The following is a 20,823-nucleotide window of genomic DNA, read 5'->3' as shown; positions in this document are numbered from 1 at the left end:
AACCTAAGCAACATAGGGAGACCCTGTCTTTAAAATATCTATATATAAAATATATATATATATATAAAATTTGAAAAAGTGTCCTGTGGAAGTCCCACTCTGAGAAGTTCTGAAGCCTTTTTACAAACATTGATATCACTAATGGTGCTGCCTTGGTTGGATTTGAAAACTCACCATAGAACATGATCTTGATTTCCCTTTGTTCTTGTTTGAATTACAGTTTGGTACAAGGTATGCTGCCAGGACCTAGGAATTAAAAAACAAAACAGTCCCAGCTACTCGGGAGGCTGAGGCAGGAAAATCACTTGAACCCGGGAGATGGAGGTTGCAGTGAGTCAAGATTGCGCCACTGCACTCCAGCTTGGGCAACAGAGTGAGATTTTGTCTCAAAAAAAAAAAGATACCATGAGATGGAGAGATTGATGGGCACAGCTGGTTTCTGCTTTAGTAGAGTTGAGGTAGATTTGATTCCAGATATATGGGGATCATGCTGGAGCTACCAGGGTAGTTAGCAAATAGCTGTCATTCCTTTCAACGATATTTACTGCCTTCAAAAGAGATACGGGGATAGAATTTCTACCATTTCTCCTAACTTTTGTTCTGTTACTTTTTCCTTTTTGCACATGTGAAATGGAATTTTTTCTTTGAGAAGGAGTGCAGTGGCGCTATCTCAGCTCACTGCAACCTCCACCTCCCAAGTGATTCTCCTGCCTCAGCTCCCCAAGTAGCTGGGATTACAGGTGTGTGCCACCACACCCAGCTCATTTTTTGTACTTCTGGTAGAGACGGGGTTTCACCATGTTGGCCAGGGTGGTCTCAGTCTCTTTACCTTGTGATCCGCCCATCTAAGCCTCCCAAAGTGCTGGGATTACAGGAGCAAGCCACAGTGCCCGGCTGTAAAACAGAATAATTAACTGAATAATTACATGAATAATTAACCCTCAAACTCACTAATTGATATTCAAATTACAATCTAGTTGTGACTTTTACCCCAAATTCTTGTAGTTCTTTTCAGAATTCAATGACTTCTAACCACAGGGAGAGTCAACTTTGTTGACTTACAAATAATTTAACAGAGAAAGCATTCCCTGTGGCCTCTATATAATATCATTTTGTCTCCTAAGAATTTATCCTAAGTTACAAGTACTAAATCTTTAACTTGATATCCCCTTTTATTTTGAGAGACAGAGTTTTGCTCTGTTGCCCAGGCTGGAGTGCAGTGGCACCATCTCAGCTCACTGCAACCTCCACCCTGTGGATTCAAGCAATTCTCGTGCCTCAGCCTCCTGAGTAGCTGGGACTACAGGCGTGCGCCACCATGCCCAGCTTATTTTTGTATTTTTAGTATAGACAAGGTTTCTCCATGTTGGTCAGGCTGGTCTCGAACTCCTGATCTCAGGTGATCCACCTGCCTTGGCCTCTTAAAGTGCTGATTACAGGCATGAACCACCTCACCTGGCCACTTAAAATCCCTTTTTAAGCAATTGAGGATTTTTACATAAAGGGGAAGTGGATATTGTTCAAGAGTAAAGAAAGCTATAATAAAAGGACAAAATGAAAGAGGGCACACTGGAACAAGTAGCCTAAGAAAGAGAAACTATTGTTTAGCTTTGTTCAATGTCATCTCTTTCTTTTGATAGGTATCAGTCCTACATCGCTATCTTGTACAAATGAAGCCTTCTGATTTGTTAAAGAAAATGGTCTTAAAGAAAAAGGCTGAACAACCAAATGGCACTATTGATGACAGTCTTCATTTAGAACTTGAAAAGCAGGTATCCAGCACTTGAAGATCTCAAAAAGTACATAGAAGCATAACTGATGGCCGGGTGTGGTGGCTCACACCTGTAATCCAAGCACTTTGGAGGCCAAGGCGGGCGGATCAACTGAGGTCAGGAGTTCAAGACCAGCCTGACTAACATGGTGAAACCCCGTCTTTAAAAAAAAAAAAAAAAGCATAACTGATAATACCAGCTTCCTAAGCATAGACTGATAATGTAGGCATTTGTGGATTTGGACACTAGATACATTCCAGCAAACATAATTTTAAAGCGAATGATATTTTTAATTTATTGCTGTCATGAAATCTTCCATAAATCTGAGCGTTGAAAATTTAGGTAAAAGGGTGGTTGTTGGTAATTTGCTCCCAAGAGCATTTTTTGTAGCCCTTTAGTAGGGCAGTCATGAGGTCATGAATCATTTACCATGATTCATGGTAAAAGAATGCGCTTGAGTTAGAATTCAGAAACCCTAGTTTAAATACTTGGCTTTTCCTTACTGACCAGCTGGGTTAACTTTAACATATCCTTTTTCCTTCCTGGGCAACTTTCCTAATGTGTAAATTGGAATGACATCTATGCTAGCTAATTCATAGGTGTTAATTGTATTCATTTCTCTAACAGGCATATTACCTGACCTACATTCTTCTTCATTTAGTCGGTGAAGTTAGTTGTTCTCATTCTTTTTCTACTGGACAGCGGGTAGGTAGTGTTTAGTGTCGTTGCTGCTGTTTTTAAATAGTTGTCACTGTTGATGGAATGAGTGAACATGCTTCATATAGGAGAAAACTTAATAAAAGCTTATTGATTTTGCTATAATAATTTACATGTATACCAGAAAGAGGGGCATGATAGTGGTATTGTAACCATATCATATTGAAAAGAATTGTCAGCCTGGCACCATAGCTCACGCCCGTAATCCCTGAACTTTGGGAGGCCAAGGTGGGTGGATCACCTGAGGTCGGAAGTTCGAGACCAGCCTGGCCAACATGGTGAAACCCCCATCTCTACTAAAAATACAAAAAAATTAGTTGTGTGTGGTGGCGGGTGCCTGTAATCCCAGCTGTTTGGGAGGTTGAGGCAGGAGAATCGCTTGAACCCAGGAGGTGCAGGTTACAGTGAGCGGAGATTGGGCCACTGACTCCAGCCTGGGCAGCAACAGTGAAACTCCATCTCAAAAAAAAAAAAAAAAGAATTGTCAGCAAATGTTAGTTCTGTTTGTTGGAGTGGAACTTAACCATTATACCTTGGCAATAGTATAATATATTCATAAGATACCAACCTTACCAAATATCAAATGGGCCAGTGTTGTGCTGGACCCATATTGACTCCAGTACAAATGGCAGTCAAGTGGCAGCATGCTACGCAGGAGAACTGTTACCATTTATAGACACCGTGCAATTTATATAGCATTTTCACTTAGCACCCTCTACCTAGCAACCTCCATTTAACCCAGAAGAGAGGGCCTCCATCCCCTGTGGAGATCCCCTGTGTGGCCTTCCAAGGGATGGGCTGGGGATTCAGATGTCCTTCATAGATAAGGAGTGAAACTCCAGATTGGCCACTCCCAGATTCCTTAGCTCAGGACTCCAGTTATACATTCTTCTTAGACTATAGGTTCATTTTCAGAATATGCTTAAGTTATTGTTGTCAGCTGCATCTGTCACACAGCCAGCTTTTAGCTCCTTCTTCCCATCTCTTCTCCCTTCCCCTTTTATTCCTTTAGAAATAACATTTGCCTTCAAAATTAAACTGATGGTAAGGCAGGCTACTTTACAAAGCATTTCTAAATTATCTTCCCATATTAAGATTTTCATTTTGAATTATTCTATTCTTCCCATATCCCTGGGGAAAGTTCTTGCTTAATTCCTCTTGTTTCATATCTTAACTACTCTAATTCCTGTTTTAAAATTTAGGCCCAATGTGGTGGCTCACGCCTATAATCCCAACACTTTGGGAGGCCAAGGCAGGCAGATCACTTGAGGTCAAAAGTTCGAGACCAGCCTAGCCAACATGATGAAACCCTGTTTCTACTAAAAATGCAAAAAAATTAGCTGGGCATGGTGGCAGATGCCTGTAATATCAGCTACTCCAGAGGATAAGGCAGGAGAACCACCTGAACCCAGGAGGTGGAGGTTGCAGTGAGTTGATATACCACCACACTCCAGCCTGGGCAACAGAGGGAGACTCCACCTCAGAAAAAAAACCAAAAAACATAGTATCTACTAGACATGATAGAAAAGACACAAGACTAGTTCTTGCGTTTTTATAAATGCTATTGTGCGTAAAACTCTGTTTGTGGTCAGGTGCAGTGGCTTACGCCTATAATCCCAGCACTTTGGGAGGCCAAGGTGGGTGGATCACCTGAGGTCAGGAGTTTGAGACTAGCCTGACCAACGTGATGAAACCCCGTCGTTACTAGAAATACAAAAATTAGCCAAGTGTGGTGGGTGCCTGTAATCCCAGCTACTCGGGAGGCTGAAGCAAAATTGCTTGAACTCAGGAGGCAGAGGTTGCAATGCTCCAAGATCGCACCATTGCCCTCTAGCCTGGGCCACAGGAGCGAAACTCTGTCTCAAAAAAAAAAAAAAGTGTTTGCTTTCCTGATTGGAAGCTAATATAATGATCTGTCTGTAATGTTCTTATATGGTTTTTGTATTTTATAAATTACCTTTTTTTTTTTTTTTTTGAGATGGAGTCTTACTCTGTTGTCCAGGCTAGAGTGCAGTGGCATGGTCTTGGCTCACTACAACCTCCGCCTCCCGGGTTCAAGAGATTCTCCTGCCTCAACCTCCTGTGTAGCTGGGATTACAGGCACTAGCCACCACACCCAGCTAATTTTTATATTTTTAGTAGAGACAGGGTTTCACCATGTTGGCCAGGCTGGGCTCAAACTGCTGACCTTGTGATCCACCTGCCTTGGCCTCCCAAAGTGCTGGGATTATAGGCATGAGCGACTGCACCTGGCTGTAAGTTACTTTTTATGATTAAAAAAGTCAGTGACTGGTCATGGTGGCTCATGCCTGTAATCCCAGCACTTTGGGAGGCCAAGTCAAGAGGATCGCTTGAGCCCAGGAGCCCAGGAATTCAAGAGCAGCCTGGGCAATGCCATCTCTATTAAAAAAAAAAAAAAAGCGATTATTGTAAAACTTACATAAGGTAGAAAGTGAAAGACTCCTACAATCCAATGCCCTCCTGTAAATTTCTTCACAATTTACCAATACATTACATGTACTAACAATTATTTTAACAAAAATGGAATCATACTATTAGTATCATTTGCAGCTTCCTTTTTTCCTTTTTAACATATTAGTACTTGGCTGGCCACAGTGGCTCACAGCTGTTATCCTCCCACTTTGGGAAGCCTTGAGCCCAGATTGCTTGAGCCCAGGAGTTTAAGACCAGCCTGGGCAACATAGCAAATTGCCATCTTTACAAAAAACAAAATCAGTTAGTTGGGCATGGTGGTACATGCCTGTAGTCCCAGCTACTTGGGAGGCTGAGGTAGGAGGAACACCTCAGCCCAAGGGGGTCAAGGCTGCCATGTGCTGTGGTCATGCCACTGCCCTCCAGCCCGGGTGACAGAGTGAGACCCTGTCTCAAAAAATATATAAAAAATCAAATATTAGCACTTCTGTCTAATAACTATAGCATTTTGAAGCCTTTATTGATAAACAGTATTTTTTTTTGTGATTACACATAGTGTTAACATGGACGTGCTTATTCATATATCTTTGCCTATTTCGGCAAGCACAGCTATAAGGTAAATTCCTAGAAGTAGAATTACTGGATCAAAAATTTATAAATATTTCAAATTTTAATTATTTTAAATAGCTATTATCACATTTTCATCCCAGAAAGTGTTCATTTACATTCTCACCAAGTATATATGAGAGAACTGCTTAGGTCTCTATATTTGTAAAATTTAAGATGCTTAATTTTTCAAAGAATTAAGTATGAACCTCTGTTAGTGAAAACTTATGTTGTTCCTACATAAAAAGAAAAATAGGGCCAGGTGTGGTGTCTCATGCCTGTAATCCCAACACTTTGGGAGGCAGAGGCAGAAGGATTACTTGAGCCTAGGAGTTTAAAACCAGCTTAGGCAACATAGCAAGATGCTGCCTCTACAAAAAATCAAAAACAAAAACTAGCCAGGTGTGGTGGCACACACCTGTAGTCCCAGCTACCCAAAAGACTGAGATGGGAAGATTATTTGAGCCCAAGAGTTCAAAACTGCAGTGAGCTATGATCCCACCACTGCACTACAGCCTGGGCAACAGGGCAAGACCCTATCCCTTAAAAAAAAAAATCTCAAACTGATTTTCCTGTAAGAATTCCCATGTATACCAGAAAGAGGGGCAGGATAGTGGTCTTGTAACCATGTCATATTGAAAAGAATTATTTGTCAGCAAATGTTAGCTCTGTTGGAGTGGAACTTAACCATTTTACCTTGGCAATAGTATAATATATTCATAAGATACCAACATCAAATATTAAATGGGCCAGTGTTGTGCTGGCCAAGTGCAGTGGCTCATGTTTATAATCTCAACATATTGGGAGGCTGAAGTGGGAGGATCACTTGAAGCCAGGCATTTGACATTAGCCTTGGCAGCAAAGTGAGACCCTGTCTCTACAAAAAAAAATTAAAAATTAAAAAAAAAAAATTGGCCAGGTGCGATGGCTCACACCTATTATCCCAGCACTTTGGGAGGCTGAGGCAGGTGGATAACCTGAGGTCAGGAGTTTGAGACCAGTCTGACCAATGTGATGAAACCCTGTCTCTACTGAAAATACAAAAATTATCTGGGCATGATGGCACGTGCTTATAATCCCAGTTACTCTGGAGGCTGAGGTAGAGAATTGCCTGAACCTGGGAGGTGGAGGTTGCAGTGAGCTGAGATCCCACCACTGCACTCTAGCCTGGGTGACAGAGCAAGACTCTGTCTCAGGGGGAAAAAAAAAACAACAAAAAAAACTGGGCATGGTGGTGCATGCCTATAATCCTAGCTAATCAGGAGGCTGAGACTGGAGGAGGTTGAACTGAGGAGTTCGAGGGTGCAGTGAGCTATAATTGTGCTGCTGCACTCCAGCCTGGCAACAGAGCCAGACCCATTTCTTTTTTTTTTTTTTTTTTTTTTTTTTTTTTTAAGACGGGATTTCACCATGTTGGTCAGGCTGGTCTTGAACTCCCAACCTCAGGTGATCCGCCCACCTTGGCCTCCAAAGTGCTTGGATTACAGGCGTGAGCCACCACGCCTGGCCCAGACCCATTTCTTTAAAAAAAAATTGGGGGCTAGGTGTGGTGGCTCATGCCTGTAATCCCAGCACTTTAGGAGGCCGAGGGGGTGGATCACCTGAGGTCGGGAGTTCGAGACCAGCCTAACCAACAAGGAGAAACCCCATCTACTAAAATACAAAATTAACCAGGCGTGGTGACGCATGCCTGTAATCCCAGCTACTCGGGAGGCTGAGGCAGGAGAATCGGTTGAACCCGGGAGGCAGAGGTTGCAGTGAGCCAAGATCATGCCATTACACTCCAGCCTGGGTAATAAGAGCAAAACTCTGTCTCAAAAAAATTTTTTTTAATTAAAAAAAAGAAAACACGCTAGCTCTTATTTGAATATTTTATTAGAGAATGTGTTAAAGGAAGGACTTTTAAATTTCTGAGTATTACATTACCCAGTTGGAGCTCTGGGGTTAATTTTCATTAATATGAGTTAATGCATAGCAAAACAACTTTTGTTATACTGTATAGTTTTTAAACTTGTAATCTCACTATCATGGAAGTAGCTACTTTCACTGATACAACTACTGTACGTTGGATGGTTAACATCAGTCATTGCTATCAGGAATAATAGATTTTTAAATGATTTAGTTGTTCTAACTGCATAATTTCTTCTTTGTTAATTTGTAATGCGTCAGAGTTGTTTTCATTCCTTGCATTTGTTTTGCACAGAAACACTTTGTGCTGCTCTGTGGGGCTTTGGAAAAGCATATTAAATGTGATATTAGGGAAGATGCAAGACTTTTTTACAGAACTAAGGTAAGTGTGTTTTTTCTTTTCTTTCTATCTCTCTTTTTTTTTGGCTTAATCTTGGTTGTATTAATATTTAAGGATAGAAGCATACAGGCCTATATCAGAAAAAGAACATATAAGTCTGGGCATGGTGGCTTATGCCTGTAATCCCAATACTTTGTGAGGCCAAGGCAAAAGGATTGCTTGAAGCCAGGAGTTCAAGACCAGCCTGGGCAACATAGCAAGACTCCATCTCTACAAAAATTTTGAAAACTGGCCAGGCATGGTGGCATGCACTTGTAATTCCACATCCTTGGGAGGCTGAGGAAGGAGGATCACTGGAGCCTAGGAGTTTGAGATTGCAATGAGCTATGAACACACCATTGGCATCCCAGCCTGGGAGACAGAGTAGGACTCTGTCTCAAAAAAGAAACATGTAAGATTAGAAATAGGGCTTTCTCCTTTAATAACAGAAATCAGTTTCTGTTAAATTCATGTAGCTAAATTAGAAGTGAAAGAAAAAAATCTCAAAGCAAATACACTTTTCACTTTCTTTTTGGTTCTGAAACTTCTAACACCCAAGGAGAAAAATTCCAGACACTTTTAAAATACTGTTTTCTAAATACAAAAATGAGCCAGGTATGGTGGCGTGCACCTGTAGTCCCAGCTATTCAGGAGGCTGAGGAAGGAGAATCACTTGAACCCAGGAGGCGGAGCTTGCAGTGAGCTGAGATCGCGCCACTGCACTCCAGCCTGGATGACAGAGCAAGACTCTGTCTCAAAAATAGTAATAATAATAAATAAAATAAAAATATATTTTTCTAAGGATTTTTTTATTCCAATATTATCTTTTAACTTTGGTGATGTAACGCAATGCTGATTCTTTTTGCCTCTTGTATTTGGATAGTCATTGAAGTCTCGGCTTTGTAACTTAATATCTTAGATTAATTAGCTGCAAAGGTTAGTCATTTGAACAATGCCTATGTGAATTTAGTATATGTCTTTATTTTAGTAAATTTAAGTTAAATACAAAAATAAGCAACTAATGAAATTGTTAACAGATTTCTGATTTTCAAATACATGGAGGGGATAGCACATGTAGAACTCAAGTTTCAGAAGCACATTCTTTTGAGCATTCGCTAACTAGAATTGCTGGCCTGTAGAACTTTGTAGTGGCTGTTACTGACAGACGGGCTCAAAGGGGACCATCCAAGTTTTATGTTTCTTAAAGACAAGGGCTTGGCACAGATTGTTGCCAGTGCTTCTCTTACTTAAAATGGAAAGTGACACAGTGGCCTGTGGAAATTTCTTCAAGGAATGGTCCTGCTGAAGCAGGCAAGTTGCCTGCCTCTCCAAAAGACTCTGTTACAGAAAAGTTGGTGATTGATTTGGAGAAACTTAATTTGCCGAACCGTAGATGGAGAAAAAAGCAGAGATTGTAATTTACTTTATAAATGTAAAGCTGCTATAAAATTCCTGAGTTGTTTAAAACATTATTCTCAAACAGTTATATTCAATAGCTAATTGAGAATCCCTGGAGTGATAGAGTTTGGTATTTGTAGTAACTTGGAGACTTTTGTGGTAATTTGAAGACTTGCTAAACCTCCAAATGTAGGAGTATACTGGATATTTAAAGGGGATTAATAGTAATTGGGCAAAAACATGGAGAGGAGTAACAGTGAATTTTGGATCTTCTAATAATGTGGAGAGGAACAAATAAACCTTCTTTTTTAATTATTTTATTTTAATTTTAATTTTTTTGAGATGGAGTTTCACTCTTGTTGCCCAGGCTAGAGTGTGATGGCACAATCTCGGCTCACTGCAACCTCCACCTCCCAGGTTCAAGCGACTCTCCTGCCTCAACCTTCCTAGTAGCTGAGACCATAGGCGCCTGCCACTATGCCCAGCTAATTTTGTATTTTTAGTAGAAACAGGGTTTCTCCTTGTTGGTTAGGCTGGTCTCAAACTCCCTACCTCAGGTGATCCACCCACCTCAGCCTCCCAAAGCGCTGGAATTACAGGCATGAGCGACTGTGCCCAGCCAAGTAAACATTTTTTTAATGGCCTTAATCCTTTCGAATGGAAGCTGGGAAGGGAAGGCAGGGAACAGCCAAAGCCTTGGGCCCTGTTGACACAGACTACCCTTCAGCTTCTCTATCTGGGTGTTCAGAAGCCAGCAAGTTAAAGTTGAGTTCCTCTGAAGGCAGAGAATGTGTTTTTCTGGATGATCTTTAATAACAGGAAAATTAAATCCTAAGTAGTCAATAGTTTAGATTTTGGTGATAAAGGAAAATCTTATTAATTACTATGATTTGAAAGCGCCTCCAAAAGATGAGTAGTTTATTTTCTCTTTGTTGACAGAAATCAAATTGAGTTGTTGAGTGTGGGCCTGATGCAGCTGTCAGATCTTTTGTGTAGTGTTAAGCTGCTTGTAGGTGAGGATGTTTTGATCTGATCCCTTTTTCCCTATTTAATATTTTTAAAGGTGAAAGATTTGGTCGCCAGGATACATGGAAAATGGCAGGAAATAATCCAGAACTGTCGGCCTACTCAGGTGTCGTTTTATTATTTAGTTTCATTTAATCTTAATAGTTTTGCTAAATGATATTTTTCATACTGTTTGAAAGAAAGTAGAGTATAACACTGTACTTGGTTCTAGTTATCTTAAGATAAATTGAAAATGCTGAGTTTTTGTTTGCTTTATATTCATTAATTTATTTCCAGAAGTGGTTCAGCCCATTTTAAAATATTACATTGCATCAAGTAGAGGTTATTCAATGAAGAGCATTTTTAAGACAGATCTATTAGGGCTGGGCGCAGTGGCTCATGCCTGTAATCCCAGCACTTTGGGAGGCCGAGGCAGGTGGATCACGAGGTCAAGAGATCGAGACCATTCTGGTCAACATGATGAAACCCCGTCTCTACTAAAAACACAAAAACTTAGCTGGGCATGGTGGTGCATGCCTGTAATCCCAGCTACCCAGGAGGCTGAGGCAGGAGAATAGCCTGAACCCGGGAGGCGGAGGTTGCGGTGAGCCGAGATCGCGCCACTGCACTCCAGCCTGGGTAACGAGAGTGAAACTCCGTCTCAAAAAAAAAAGACAGATCTATTAGATAGAATTCACATACCATACATTTTACCCACTTGACGTGTACAGTGGTTTTTAATACATTCACAGAGTAAATACCATCACCACGGTCTAATTTTAGAACATTTTTGTCACCCTAAAAAGAAATCCCATACCCATTAGCAGTCATTCCCCTTTCCCCTACTACCTTGATTCCCCTCCTGACTCCTCCCAAGCCCTAGGCAAACACTAATCTCCTTTCTGTCAGTATAGATTTCTCTATTCTGGACATCTGTAAATGAGATATACTATGTAGTCTTTTGTAATTGGCTGCTTTCAGTTAACATAATGATAAGTGAATCCATGTTATAGCATGTATATCCCTTCTATTGCCAAATAATTTTCCACTGTTTAGATATATCACGTTTATTTATCCACTTATTAGACATTTGTATTGTTTTCACATTCTGGCTATTACAAATAATGTTTCCACGAACATTTGTATGCAAGTTTTTATGTGAATATATGTTCTCAAATGAAACATTTGAAAAGGAAGTCGAATTGCTGAGCCATATGGTAATTCTATGTTAAGTGTTTTAAGAAACTACCAGACTGTTTTCCAAAGTGACTGCATCATTTTATATTCCCACCAGAATGTATGAGGTTTCTAATTTCTCCATATTCTCACCAACACTTGTTTTTACTAAAGCCATAGTAGGGAGTAGGGAAGCAGAATCTCACTGTGGTTTTAGTTTGCATTTCCCTAATGATTAATGGTGTTGTTAAACATCTTTTCATGTGCCTGTTGGTCATTTGTATAGCTTTTTTGCAGAAATGTCTATTAAGATCCTTTGCCCGTTTTTTTCATGCCATACTTCATTTCAAAAAGCCTATTTTTGAATTGAGTTATTTATCTTTCTATTATTGAGTTGTATGAATTCTCCATGTATTCTGGATACAAATCCCTTATTAGAGATATAATTTGTAAATATTTTCTTCCATTCCGTGTGTTGCCTTTCCTTTATTTATTATATATATATATTTGTCACTTTTTTTTTGATGTTATATCTGAGGAATCTTTGCCTAAGAGAGACATTCCTTTTTTAACACCTGCTAGTAAGTGTGCTAGCCTGCTTGTTTACAGAGTAACTGGCATAGACTTGTCTAAAATTATGCTTCTCAAATTGTAATGTACATAGGAATCAACTAGGAATTTGCTGAAATATGGATTCTGACATAGATCTGGAGTGAGAACTGAGATATTCTGTACTTCTAACAAGTTCTCCAATTAATGCCAATGCTGCTGGTCCAGGGGACTAAACTTTGAGTAGCCAGGGCCTAGAAGTTGCTTATATTTTATATAAAAAAAAAAATAGGAACACTGAATATTAACTAGATAAAGCAATCTCTCTATTTGGAGTTTTTGAAAAATCTTAAACTTATGTTTTGTTGTTTTTGTATTTGTTTCTAACCTTAATAGATTTTCTTTTAATGGTCATCATGTACTGACATGATATTTAAACAGAAAATAGGGCTGGGTGTGGCGGCTCACACCTATAATCCCAACATTTTGGGTGGCTGAGGAGGGCAGATCACGAGGTCAAGAGATTGAGACCATCCTGGTCAACATGGTGAAACCCCGTCTCTACTAAAAATACAAAAATTAGCTGGACATGGTGGCTCACACTTGTAGTCCCAGCTACTCAGGAGGCTGAGGCAGGAGAATTGCTTGAACCCGGGAGGTAAAGGTTGCAGTGAGCCAAGATTGCGCCATTGCACTCCAGCCTGGACAACAAGAACAAAACTCCATCTCAAAAAAACAAATTACAGAAAATAATTTAATAGCAAAACCATACTAATCAGCTTAATATAACTTAATCTGCTTAACTAAGCCCCTCCATTTGTGCAGTGATGGAAAAACATCCTGCACTTACTTTATACTGTTTTTTCTTGTTTGACCACTGAATGTGAAATTTGAATCTGATTACCATAAATTTTCAGAGAAATCAATATAAAGATTTTATTACCTGTCTTGTCAAAACCCATTGTCTGATGAAGAGTAGTTTTATGAGGATTAGTTCATAATATGATTAAATTTTCCTTTACCCTCTCTTTTCTCCTTTCCTTTTTTAGGGGCAGCTTCATGACTTCTGGGTACCAGATTCTTAATAGGAGTACAGCAGCAAAAATATCAACCAAGAGAAATTCAGTAAGAGCCTTTCCTAGAGGAGTAGAAAGGATTATTACAGAATCCAATGGAATGCCAAGAAAATATACAGCAAATATGCCACTTGAATATCTAGTATGAAGCTGGTAATGAAGAAATTACCATTTCTGAAGCAGATATGAAATGTGATCTGCTTAATTGTTAAGGCAACTGACCTTTTAAAAGAGCAGACTCTTATTAAAAGAGGGGAGGGGTAGAAGCAGCTAATAGTCACATGTCTAAATTGCCCCAGTAACTCCTCTTATTAAATTTAAGCCAATTATCTTTTTTAGATAGTATTTTTGTCACTTCATAATCACAGGAAATATATAAGAAAGAGCTTGGACCAGCTTGAGAAGTTGGACATGGAAATCAAGACCAAGTTCCAGTTGGGTTTCATTTTCCCTCTTGGTTATTTTAGGACACAAAGGGAAAGCTTAAAACTGAGTTTAGTAAGAAACAGCATAAATCTCTTCTGTAACTTTTATAAACCACAGGGAGGTTTCAATCCATGCATCTTCCTTCATTACTCAAGATTATAAATGTGTTTTAAAAATACATTTAACAAACAGTTGAGAAACAGACGTTTGATATGTTGTCCGATCCCCTTAAGGGGAAGAGTAAGCTGTAAGGTAGTGGCTCTGTTTTTATGCCAGAACATTCATATGTAGTTTGTTCTGGATTTCTTTTAAATGCATATATTTTAAATACTGTTTAAATCTTAGAATCTTGGCTAAATCTTAGAATGCTGGCTCTTGGTAACCATATTACAGAAGTCTATGTTGTAAAAGCCTAAAGATCTGGACAAGTTTCCAACAGCCTTGTTTCCATGAGTATGTAACTTTGGCAGAGACCTGAATGGTGTTCATTCTTTGGGACACTGTGTCTGTGTATGCGTGCGTGTGTGCGTGTGTGTGTGTGTATGTGTGTGTATGCGCACGTGCTTTTATCTTGAAGTTGTTGCACTTCAAAACCACAGCTGCTTTAAATTCTTAAAACACTGGAAAGCCATCCTTTGGTTTAAATGGTAGAGGGTTAGTGGAAGTGCACATGCTGGTTTTAGCCCAGGGGTAGTAACAAACTCTTACTAGCCAATTAAAAAAAATTATTTTATTGACTAGGTGTCCCTTTTAGGAGGGCTTGTTTCCTGAAAGAATACCAACTTTTTTTGTTGTTCTTTCAGTGTTGGCTTGAGTGACCTGTTCTCCTGAGTGCTCTAGTGTCTGCAGTTGTGGGGGGAAAGGTGATGGAAGGGAACGGAAACTGGACTTGATGTTTGTCGTTTGAGAGGGAAGAAAATAACTTTCTACCTCTAAATTGAGGCTTAGGAGTCAAAAGCGTTTTGTCTTAAATTTGTCACTTAAAATAGCATCAGTAACTTCTTTTATAGGGAAGACTAAGTAAATCCAGTTTCCAAGAACCTAAACCGATTGAGGCTCCAAGAGTCAGACCAACAAAAGTTTTATTCTGCGTTGTTTACTGGTAAGAATATTATTATCTTGATACTACCTCTCAAGGGTATTGTTACAAAATGCCATTTATGGTTAAAGAGATAGATACAAAGAGTTATATTTGACAGAAGCTTGAAACTCTGGCATCTATCTGCCCAACAATGCGGGCTTTCATTCTGTAATTTAATCCTTTGTAGATACATTATTTGTGTGTAATTTTATACGTGTTCATATTTTTCTCATTTTGCATTGTGTAAAGTGTACAAAATCTCAAAATATAAAATACTGCTTATATTGCTTGTAATTTACAGTGTGTAAATATTTTCTAATTGTGTACATTGATGGGGGGACAAATGGGTTATTCAGGTGTTTTTTTTTAAATGACCCTTTTGTATTGCAGTTTCAACAGATAACTGCCCATCAAATTTAAAACCACTTTGATACATTTTTATTTAACAGTTCCAATAAGAAAAAAATATATCTATTTGTAATTGTATTTCTCCTTTAGAAAAAAATACTTAATTGTCCCTTTAAAATAAATGGCCAGATGTGAGTTTACACCCTTATATTTATGACTCTGGTAGAGGTATTCAGACTCCAGGTCATAGTCCAGTCAGTATTTGCATTTGGGTTCTCATGAAAATTTTGTAACTCTCTTTTAGCACAAGTATCCCATGGTTTTTCTTCCAAATCAAGTATTTTTCTTCTCCCTTGAGTCCCCATGCTTTGTCTCCCTCCTGCTGCTATTGCCCAGTGAATGGGGTGGTAGAGAGGGAGAAATGCTCATTGCACAGAGAATGTCAGGCCACTTTGGGGACTTGGCAAACAAAGCTTGCACTGAGTGGTGGTGTGTTTGGCAATATTACTGTGCCAAAAATCACCTTGTCGAATTTTCTGGATATGTATGGCAAACTTATTACCTATCTTGCAAGCTGCACATTAAGGTACTTGTAAGTGTTTATGCTTTTGTGTGTAACTGTCTTTTCTAACTGCTTTTCTTGTTATCCGAAAATTATAATTCTACTAGTTATATCACATTAAGTGAAGAGGCTCTCCATGCACAAAACGCATCGATGTAGCCGTAAAGTAACAGCATTTGTACATTTTCTGTCTCCTAATGGCAGTGGTGCCTTTGTCACCTTTTGGAAGGTTGGCATTTTGTTTCCGCTTTGAAGCGCAAATAGTAACCTGCTTTCAACTTCACAAAAATCTCCTCAAATGTAAAAGATAGAAAATGGTGCGTTATCATCCAGACTTAGTTGGAGTATTTGCATTTTTATTTTTATCAAAACAAATATAATTGGTGGGGACTGGCCAGTAATAATGTGTGGTGTCTTTAAGCCAAGGGCAATTTTTAAGTTAAAAATAAAAATTTTAAGAGGTAGCCCGTTAAACAAGCTACTAAGTTGGAGAATTAGGGGACGACTGTGGTGGTTTGTCTCTAAGGAGGCAAGAGTAGGGTACAGGTGGCTGGGCGTGTGGAGCAGCTAGCGTGATCTGTGGTAATTCCTTACTCGTGAACGGTGTCGGCGTACCTCATTATCTGTGCATTTGTTTTTCCTGGGCAGTCCTGTCCGCCAGTTATTAATCCACCAGCTCTTAGGCACTAAATACAGATTTTGTTTTCTTTCCTTTTATTTTTTTAAAGATTTTATACTACATCTTGTTAAATTCCTATGAATATGTGTGTGTGTGCTATTAAAACTGCTTTTTCTCAGTTTGAACATGTGTTTGGTGGTATTTGTTTGGGAGTTGGGGAAGCTAAGTTATCTGGAATGCCCTGTTCCCTCGCACCACCCCAACCCCCTGGTTTTTAAACATTTCTTCTTCTTGCTTTGGATTTTCCAGTGTTTTAGCTTGATGTCTCCTATTTCTAGAAAACATAAAGCCACTATTGTACACAGTTCACTTTTATATAACCCAGTTAATTGCTGTATACTTTGCAATTAGGAATTCAGTAATCTCGTTCTTACCTCATTCAGTATGCTCATTCCACTATTCATTCATTCTCGCAGTTAATTGAGTCTCAACTACTTACTAGGCACTCTTTTTAGGATTCAGTAAGGATTTGGTGGTGAACAACACAGAGCTGTCATGACTCTTACCTGCTGGTATACAGGTTAAAATACTTTCTGTTCTTGGGCAAAGAGAATTAGAAACAAATACCCTTAACCTGACTCCCCCTACCCTTTTTTTTTTTTTTTTTTTTTTTTTGATGAGACGAAGAGTCTCGCTCTGTTGCCAGGCTGGAGTGCAGTGGTACAATCTCAGCTCACTGCAGCCTCCACCTCTAGGTTCAAGTGATTCTCCTGCCTCAACCTCCTGAGTAGCTGGCACTACAGGGATGCGCCACCATGCCCGGCTAATTTTCATATTTTTAGTAGAGATATTAAATATTTTTCGTATTTTTAGTAGAGATATTTAGTTTCACCATATTGGCCAGGATGGTCTCAATCTCTTGACCTCATGATCCACCTCCTTGGCCTCCCAAAGTGCTGGGATTACAGGCATGAGCCACTGCACCCAGCCTCTGACTCCCTTGTTCTTGAGCCCAGGACCAAGAAAGAGGAAGCTGTACAATGTAAAAGCAGGGCTTGAGATCACCTCCAACCTGCCAGGCCGACACGGTTCTGGGTATGCCAACTTGGGAGGCAGAGGTTGACACCTCACAGGAGAAACTTTTGAACTCAGAAGGCCTAGGCATGGTCAGAGGACTTGAGTTCCAAAACCATGCCAGTATTTTTTCTCCTTTCTGACAGGATGGCTAGAAAGAGACTCAGTGGGAGCATTTTTCTCTGACAGTGGGGCGGAGGGATGAGAGGTTGACAACCCAGGCAGAAGCAGACATTGCAGTAAGTACTTACTAGAGGGCAGGCAGCACAACCTTGTGCAAGTTAAGGGCCTTTACCTTGCCCCAAGGCCTGATCTCAGATCCCCAATTCATCACACTACCCTTTTGATCTTTGGCAAAATACTTAAACTGGCTTAGCCTGTTTCCTCATCTGTTAAAAGGAATAATAACGGTGTCTATCTCAGGGTTTGTGAGGACTAAGCAGTGCACAAAAAGTGCTTGGTACGGGGCCGGGCGCGGTGGCTCACGCCTGTAATCCCAGCACTTTGAGAGGCCGAGGCGGGTGGATCACGAGGTCAAGAGATCACCTGGTCAACATGGTGAAACCCCATCTCTACTAAAAATACAAAAAATTAGCTGGGCATGGTGGCTCGTGCCTGTAATTCCAGCTACTACTCAGGAGGCTGAGGCAGGAGAATTGCCTGAACCCAGGAAGCAGAGGTTGCAGTGAGCCGAGATTGCGCCATTGCACTCCAGCCTGGGTAACAAGAGCGAAACTCCGTCTGGAAAAAAAAAAAAATGCTTAGTACAGTGCCTGGCATAGAGCAAGAACTCAACAAATGCTCTAACTTGAGGCTTTTCTCTGATGACGGAATTGATCTTAAGCAGACACCTCAGGGTGGGTGTACTGACATCTGAGCAAACCGTATCTCCAAAAATGATAGTTGTAAGTGTGCCCTATTCCTTTGGACACAGGGAGCTCCAAAGGCTTCTCTGTCCAGCTGTGTCTGCTGATTTTTTTCTTTTAAATTAAAATTTTCAGGCCGGGTGTGGTATCTCACACCTGTAATCCCAGCACTTTGGGAGGCTGAGGTGGGCAGATCACCTGAGGTCAGGAGTTCAAGACCAGACTGACCAACATGGAAAAAGCCCGTCTCTGCTAAAAATACAAAATCAGCCGGGCATGGTGGTGCATGCCTGTAATCTCAACCTATTCGGGAGGCTGAGGCAGGAGAATTGCTTGAACCCGGGAGACGGAGGTTGTGGTGAGCCATAATTGCACCATTGCACTCCAGCCTGGGCAACAAGAATGAAACTCCATCTAAAAAAAAAAAAAAAATTTCACTTTTTAAAAGCCAGCATGCTAAAGCTGAGAAATGGGTGATAGGTGGTGGTTTTCCAGCATTTGTAGAAATGTCCTGACACTACCTTTCCCTTGCTAACCATTCCCTAGGCTGAAGCCAAAAGAGGGCAAACCAGAAGGCCCAGCTTTGGGTCTGACTCCAAGATGACAGGCTGGGAGGAAAATGTAACGGGCAAAACAGGCTTCTGAGGCACCGTGGAACTGTGAGACTTCCGTATTGTTTCACTGGTGACAGCCCCTATAGGGCACCTCAGCTGTATATGTGGCCCAAATAAAGATCACAATACCTAAAGGGAAAGTGCTGGGCAAACCAGAGATGGAGATGGCAAAGCAGGAACAGAAATGCTGCCACACTGAACTGGAAGCAGGACAGTTTGACTAGGCCACAGTTCTCGTGCCTCTGGGAACCTGCTCCAGTTTCAGAAATTCATACCCACCCCCTTCACCTAGGATCCCTGCTACAGTGAGTAACTGTTCTGTGCAAAGTCTGCTGTGTAGGTGGCTGAGAATCAGCCAGCACTACCCTCAGCCACTTTCTTACAGCAAAGTTGGGAAAAATAGCCTAGCAAAAACAAACCCCATACATTTCTGTGTGTATGAAGTTCTCTAGAAGGTTTCCAGATGGGATCCTCTCACAGCCACCCTGTGAAGCAGCCAGGGTAGTGACTTTATGGATGAGTAACAGCCTGTTCAAAGAATGACCTGCCTGTGTCCCAGGGTGCAAATTTATGGCTAGGTTAGTGTTCATTTCTTTATTTGATTTCCACTGTCAGTATTCCCCTGTTCATATTTTATCAGCTGAATTTGCAGAGAGATGTACTGTCAATCAAAAGGGCTTCCTATAGACAGCTCCATTAATTGCCTTTACATCTCATACTCTCATTAGGTTCAGAGATTTCACTGGGAGGATAGCAGAAGGAAATGGATTGTGGCCTGGTATCAAAAGTATTGTAGTAACTGCCCAGTGATAGTTGAAATCACACATTTTGCTCATTTAACAATGTCTGAGTTTGCCATCAGCACCTCAGAGGAGCAAAGTTTGGCTCATAAAGTGAGTGAGATACTGAACCTACCACATTGGCTTACTTCCCACCTCCAGAGGTATCTGAAGTCTGCACTGCAGGTTCTGTGAACATTTGGGAAACTGTGCTAACCATTCCCTAGGCTGGAGTCAAGAAAGGGCACCTGTAATCCCAGCACTTTGGGAGGCTGAGGCGGGCAGATCACCTGAGGTCAGGCAGATCACCTGGGCCCCTCCAGTTTAATTGCTTCTCCTATCTGCTGCTGAGAGGCTAGCAGTCTTCCTGCCCTGCCTCCACTGTTACCACCAACCCACTTTCTGATAAGAACTCCAGATTCCTCTTTCTTAGCCCTGCCTTTACTGGTCTTCCCAGCTCAGACTTCCTTACTCAATCCATCAACTGTTTCAGGATTTTCTTCTGTGGTCTTTTTCAAACTACTAGCTCACTTTTCCCTTTTATTTCCCACTTGGAACCCTCCCATTTCATCAAATCAAACTGACTACCCTCTTCCATGCCCCTTCCCTGGTGCCCCAACACAAGCCTGCGCATAAGCTTGAACATTACTCTCTCTGCCGGTGCTATTTCCCCTTCAGGCTTAACCTGCTTCCTCCTTCCCAGACTTTTCCCGTCTTGATTGTCCTCTCTGTAAACACAAGAATGAATTTCAAGGCAAGTTACTTAATGTCTTAGAGCCTGTTTCCCCATCCATAAAATGGGGCTATCTATTCCTCAGGATAGGATAAGGGTACAAATTAAAAAATGAAGCAGGATGGTCTTTGTAAAAGTGTATATGCACTTTTTATTGTGTTTCTCCCAGCTACCTTCCCTCTCCCTGCCACACACATCCTACTTGCAAAGTGTTGGGGGAGGTGGAACTGTGATGTGGGCCCTGCTGTCTAGCAGTCTGCAGTCACAGCCATCCAAACTACAAGATTGTATATGATTCAGTGCCAAACTGTGAGCTTTGGGGAATCCAGAAAGAAGGATGAAGTGTCTTTCGCAAGGTTCCTTTGGTTAAATGTGCCACTTGAATCCTGTTCTGACTCCTAGGCACGTGCAAGAGTCAGTCACGTATGTTCCTGTGGCCTTTATCATTTTGGTCCATCTCTTGGGCCCACATTAATACTGTCATGGATGGAGGAGGAAGGACCAGGCCAGGTCAGGGCCTGAACGCAGGTTTTGTTTGAACTATGGGAGCTAATTTCAAATAGGCTGTGACCTATGAAAGGAGGCAGGACTCAAGTTTGCACAGAAAGAAGGACCATCCTAGTCGAGTTAAAGGAGTTGGGGAGTTGATTGTGAGGGGTTTCCTAGATGGCTGCTGGGTAAGGTGATTGAATCTGGGAATTC

General features: G+C 40.8%; 1 protein-coding gene across 11 annotated transcripts in view; it reads left to right on the top strand.

The window, feature by feature from the left end:
* Positions 1-16,240, top strand: part of SLF2 (SMC5-SMC6 complex localization factor 2) — a 55,818-nt gene extending 39,578 nt beyond the window's left edge. For 10 of the 11 annotated variants that reach the window (XM_012439365.3, XM_064373970.1, XM_012439366.3 and 7 more), the window contains 5 exons: positions 1,641-1,772; positions 2,400-2,477; positions 7,732-7,818; positions 10,277-10,345; positions 12,993-16,240. In XM_012439365.3, coding sequence (XP_012294788.1) covers positions 1,641-1,772; positions 2,400-2,477; positions 7,732-7,818; positions 10,277-10,345; positions 12,993-13,028 — 402 coding nt within the window. In that variant the 3' untranslated portion in view covers positions 13,029-16,240. The remainder of the gene's footprint in view (positions 1-1,640; positions 1,773-2,399; positions 2,478-7,731; positions 7,819-10,276; positions 10,346-12,992) is intronic. The other variant, XM_012439364.3, reaches the window with a different exon arrangement.
* The last annotated feature ends 4,583 nt before the right edge of the window (positions 16,241-20,823 follow it).

This window comes from Aotus nancymaae, unplaced genomic scaffold (assembly GCF_030222135.1).
Source record: "Aotus nancymaae isolate 86718 unplaced genomic scaffold, 86718_ANA_hifiasm-v0.15.2.pri h1tg000010l, whole genome shotgun sequence".
Lineage (NCBI taxonomy): Eukaryota > Metazoa > Chordata > Mammalia > Primates > Aotidae > Aotus > Aotus nancymaae.
This window is presented reverse-complemented; position numbering and strand designations above follow the sequence as displayed.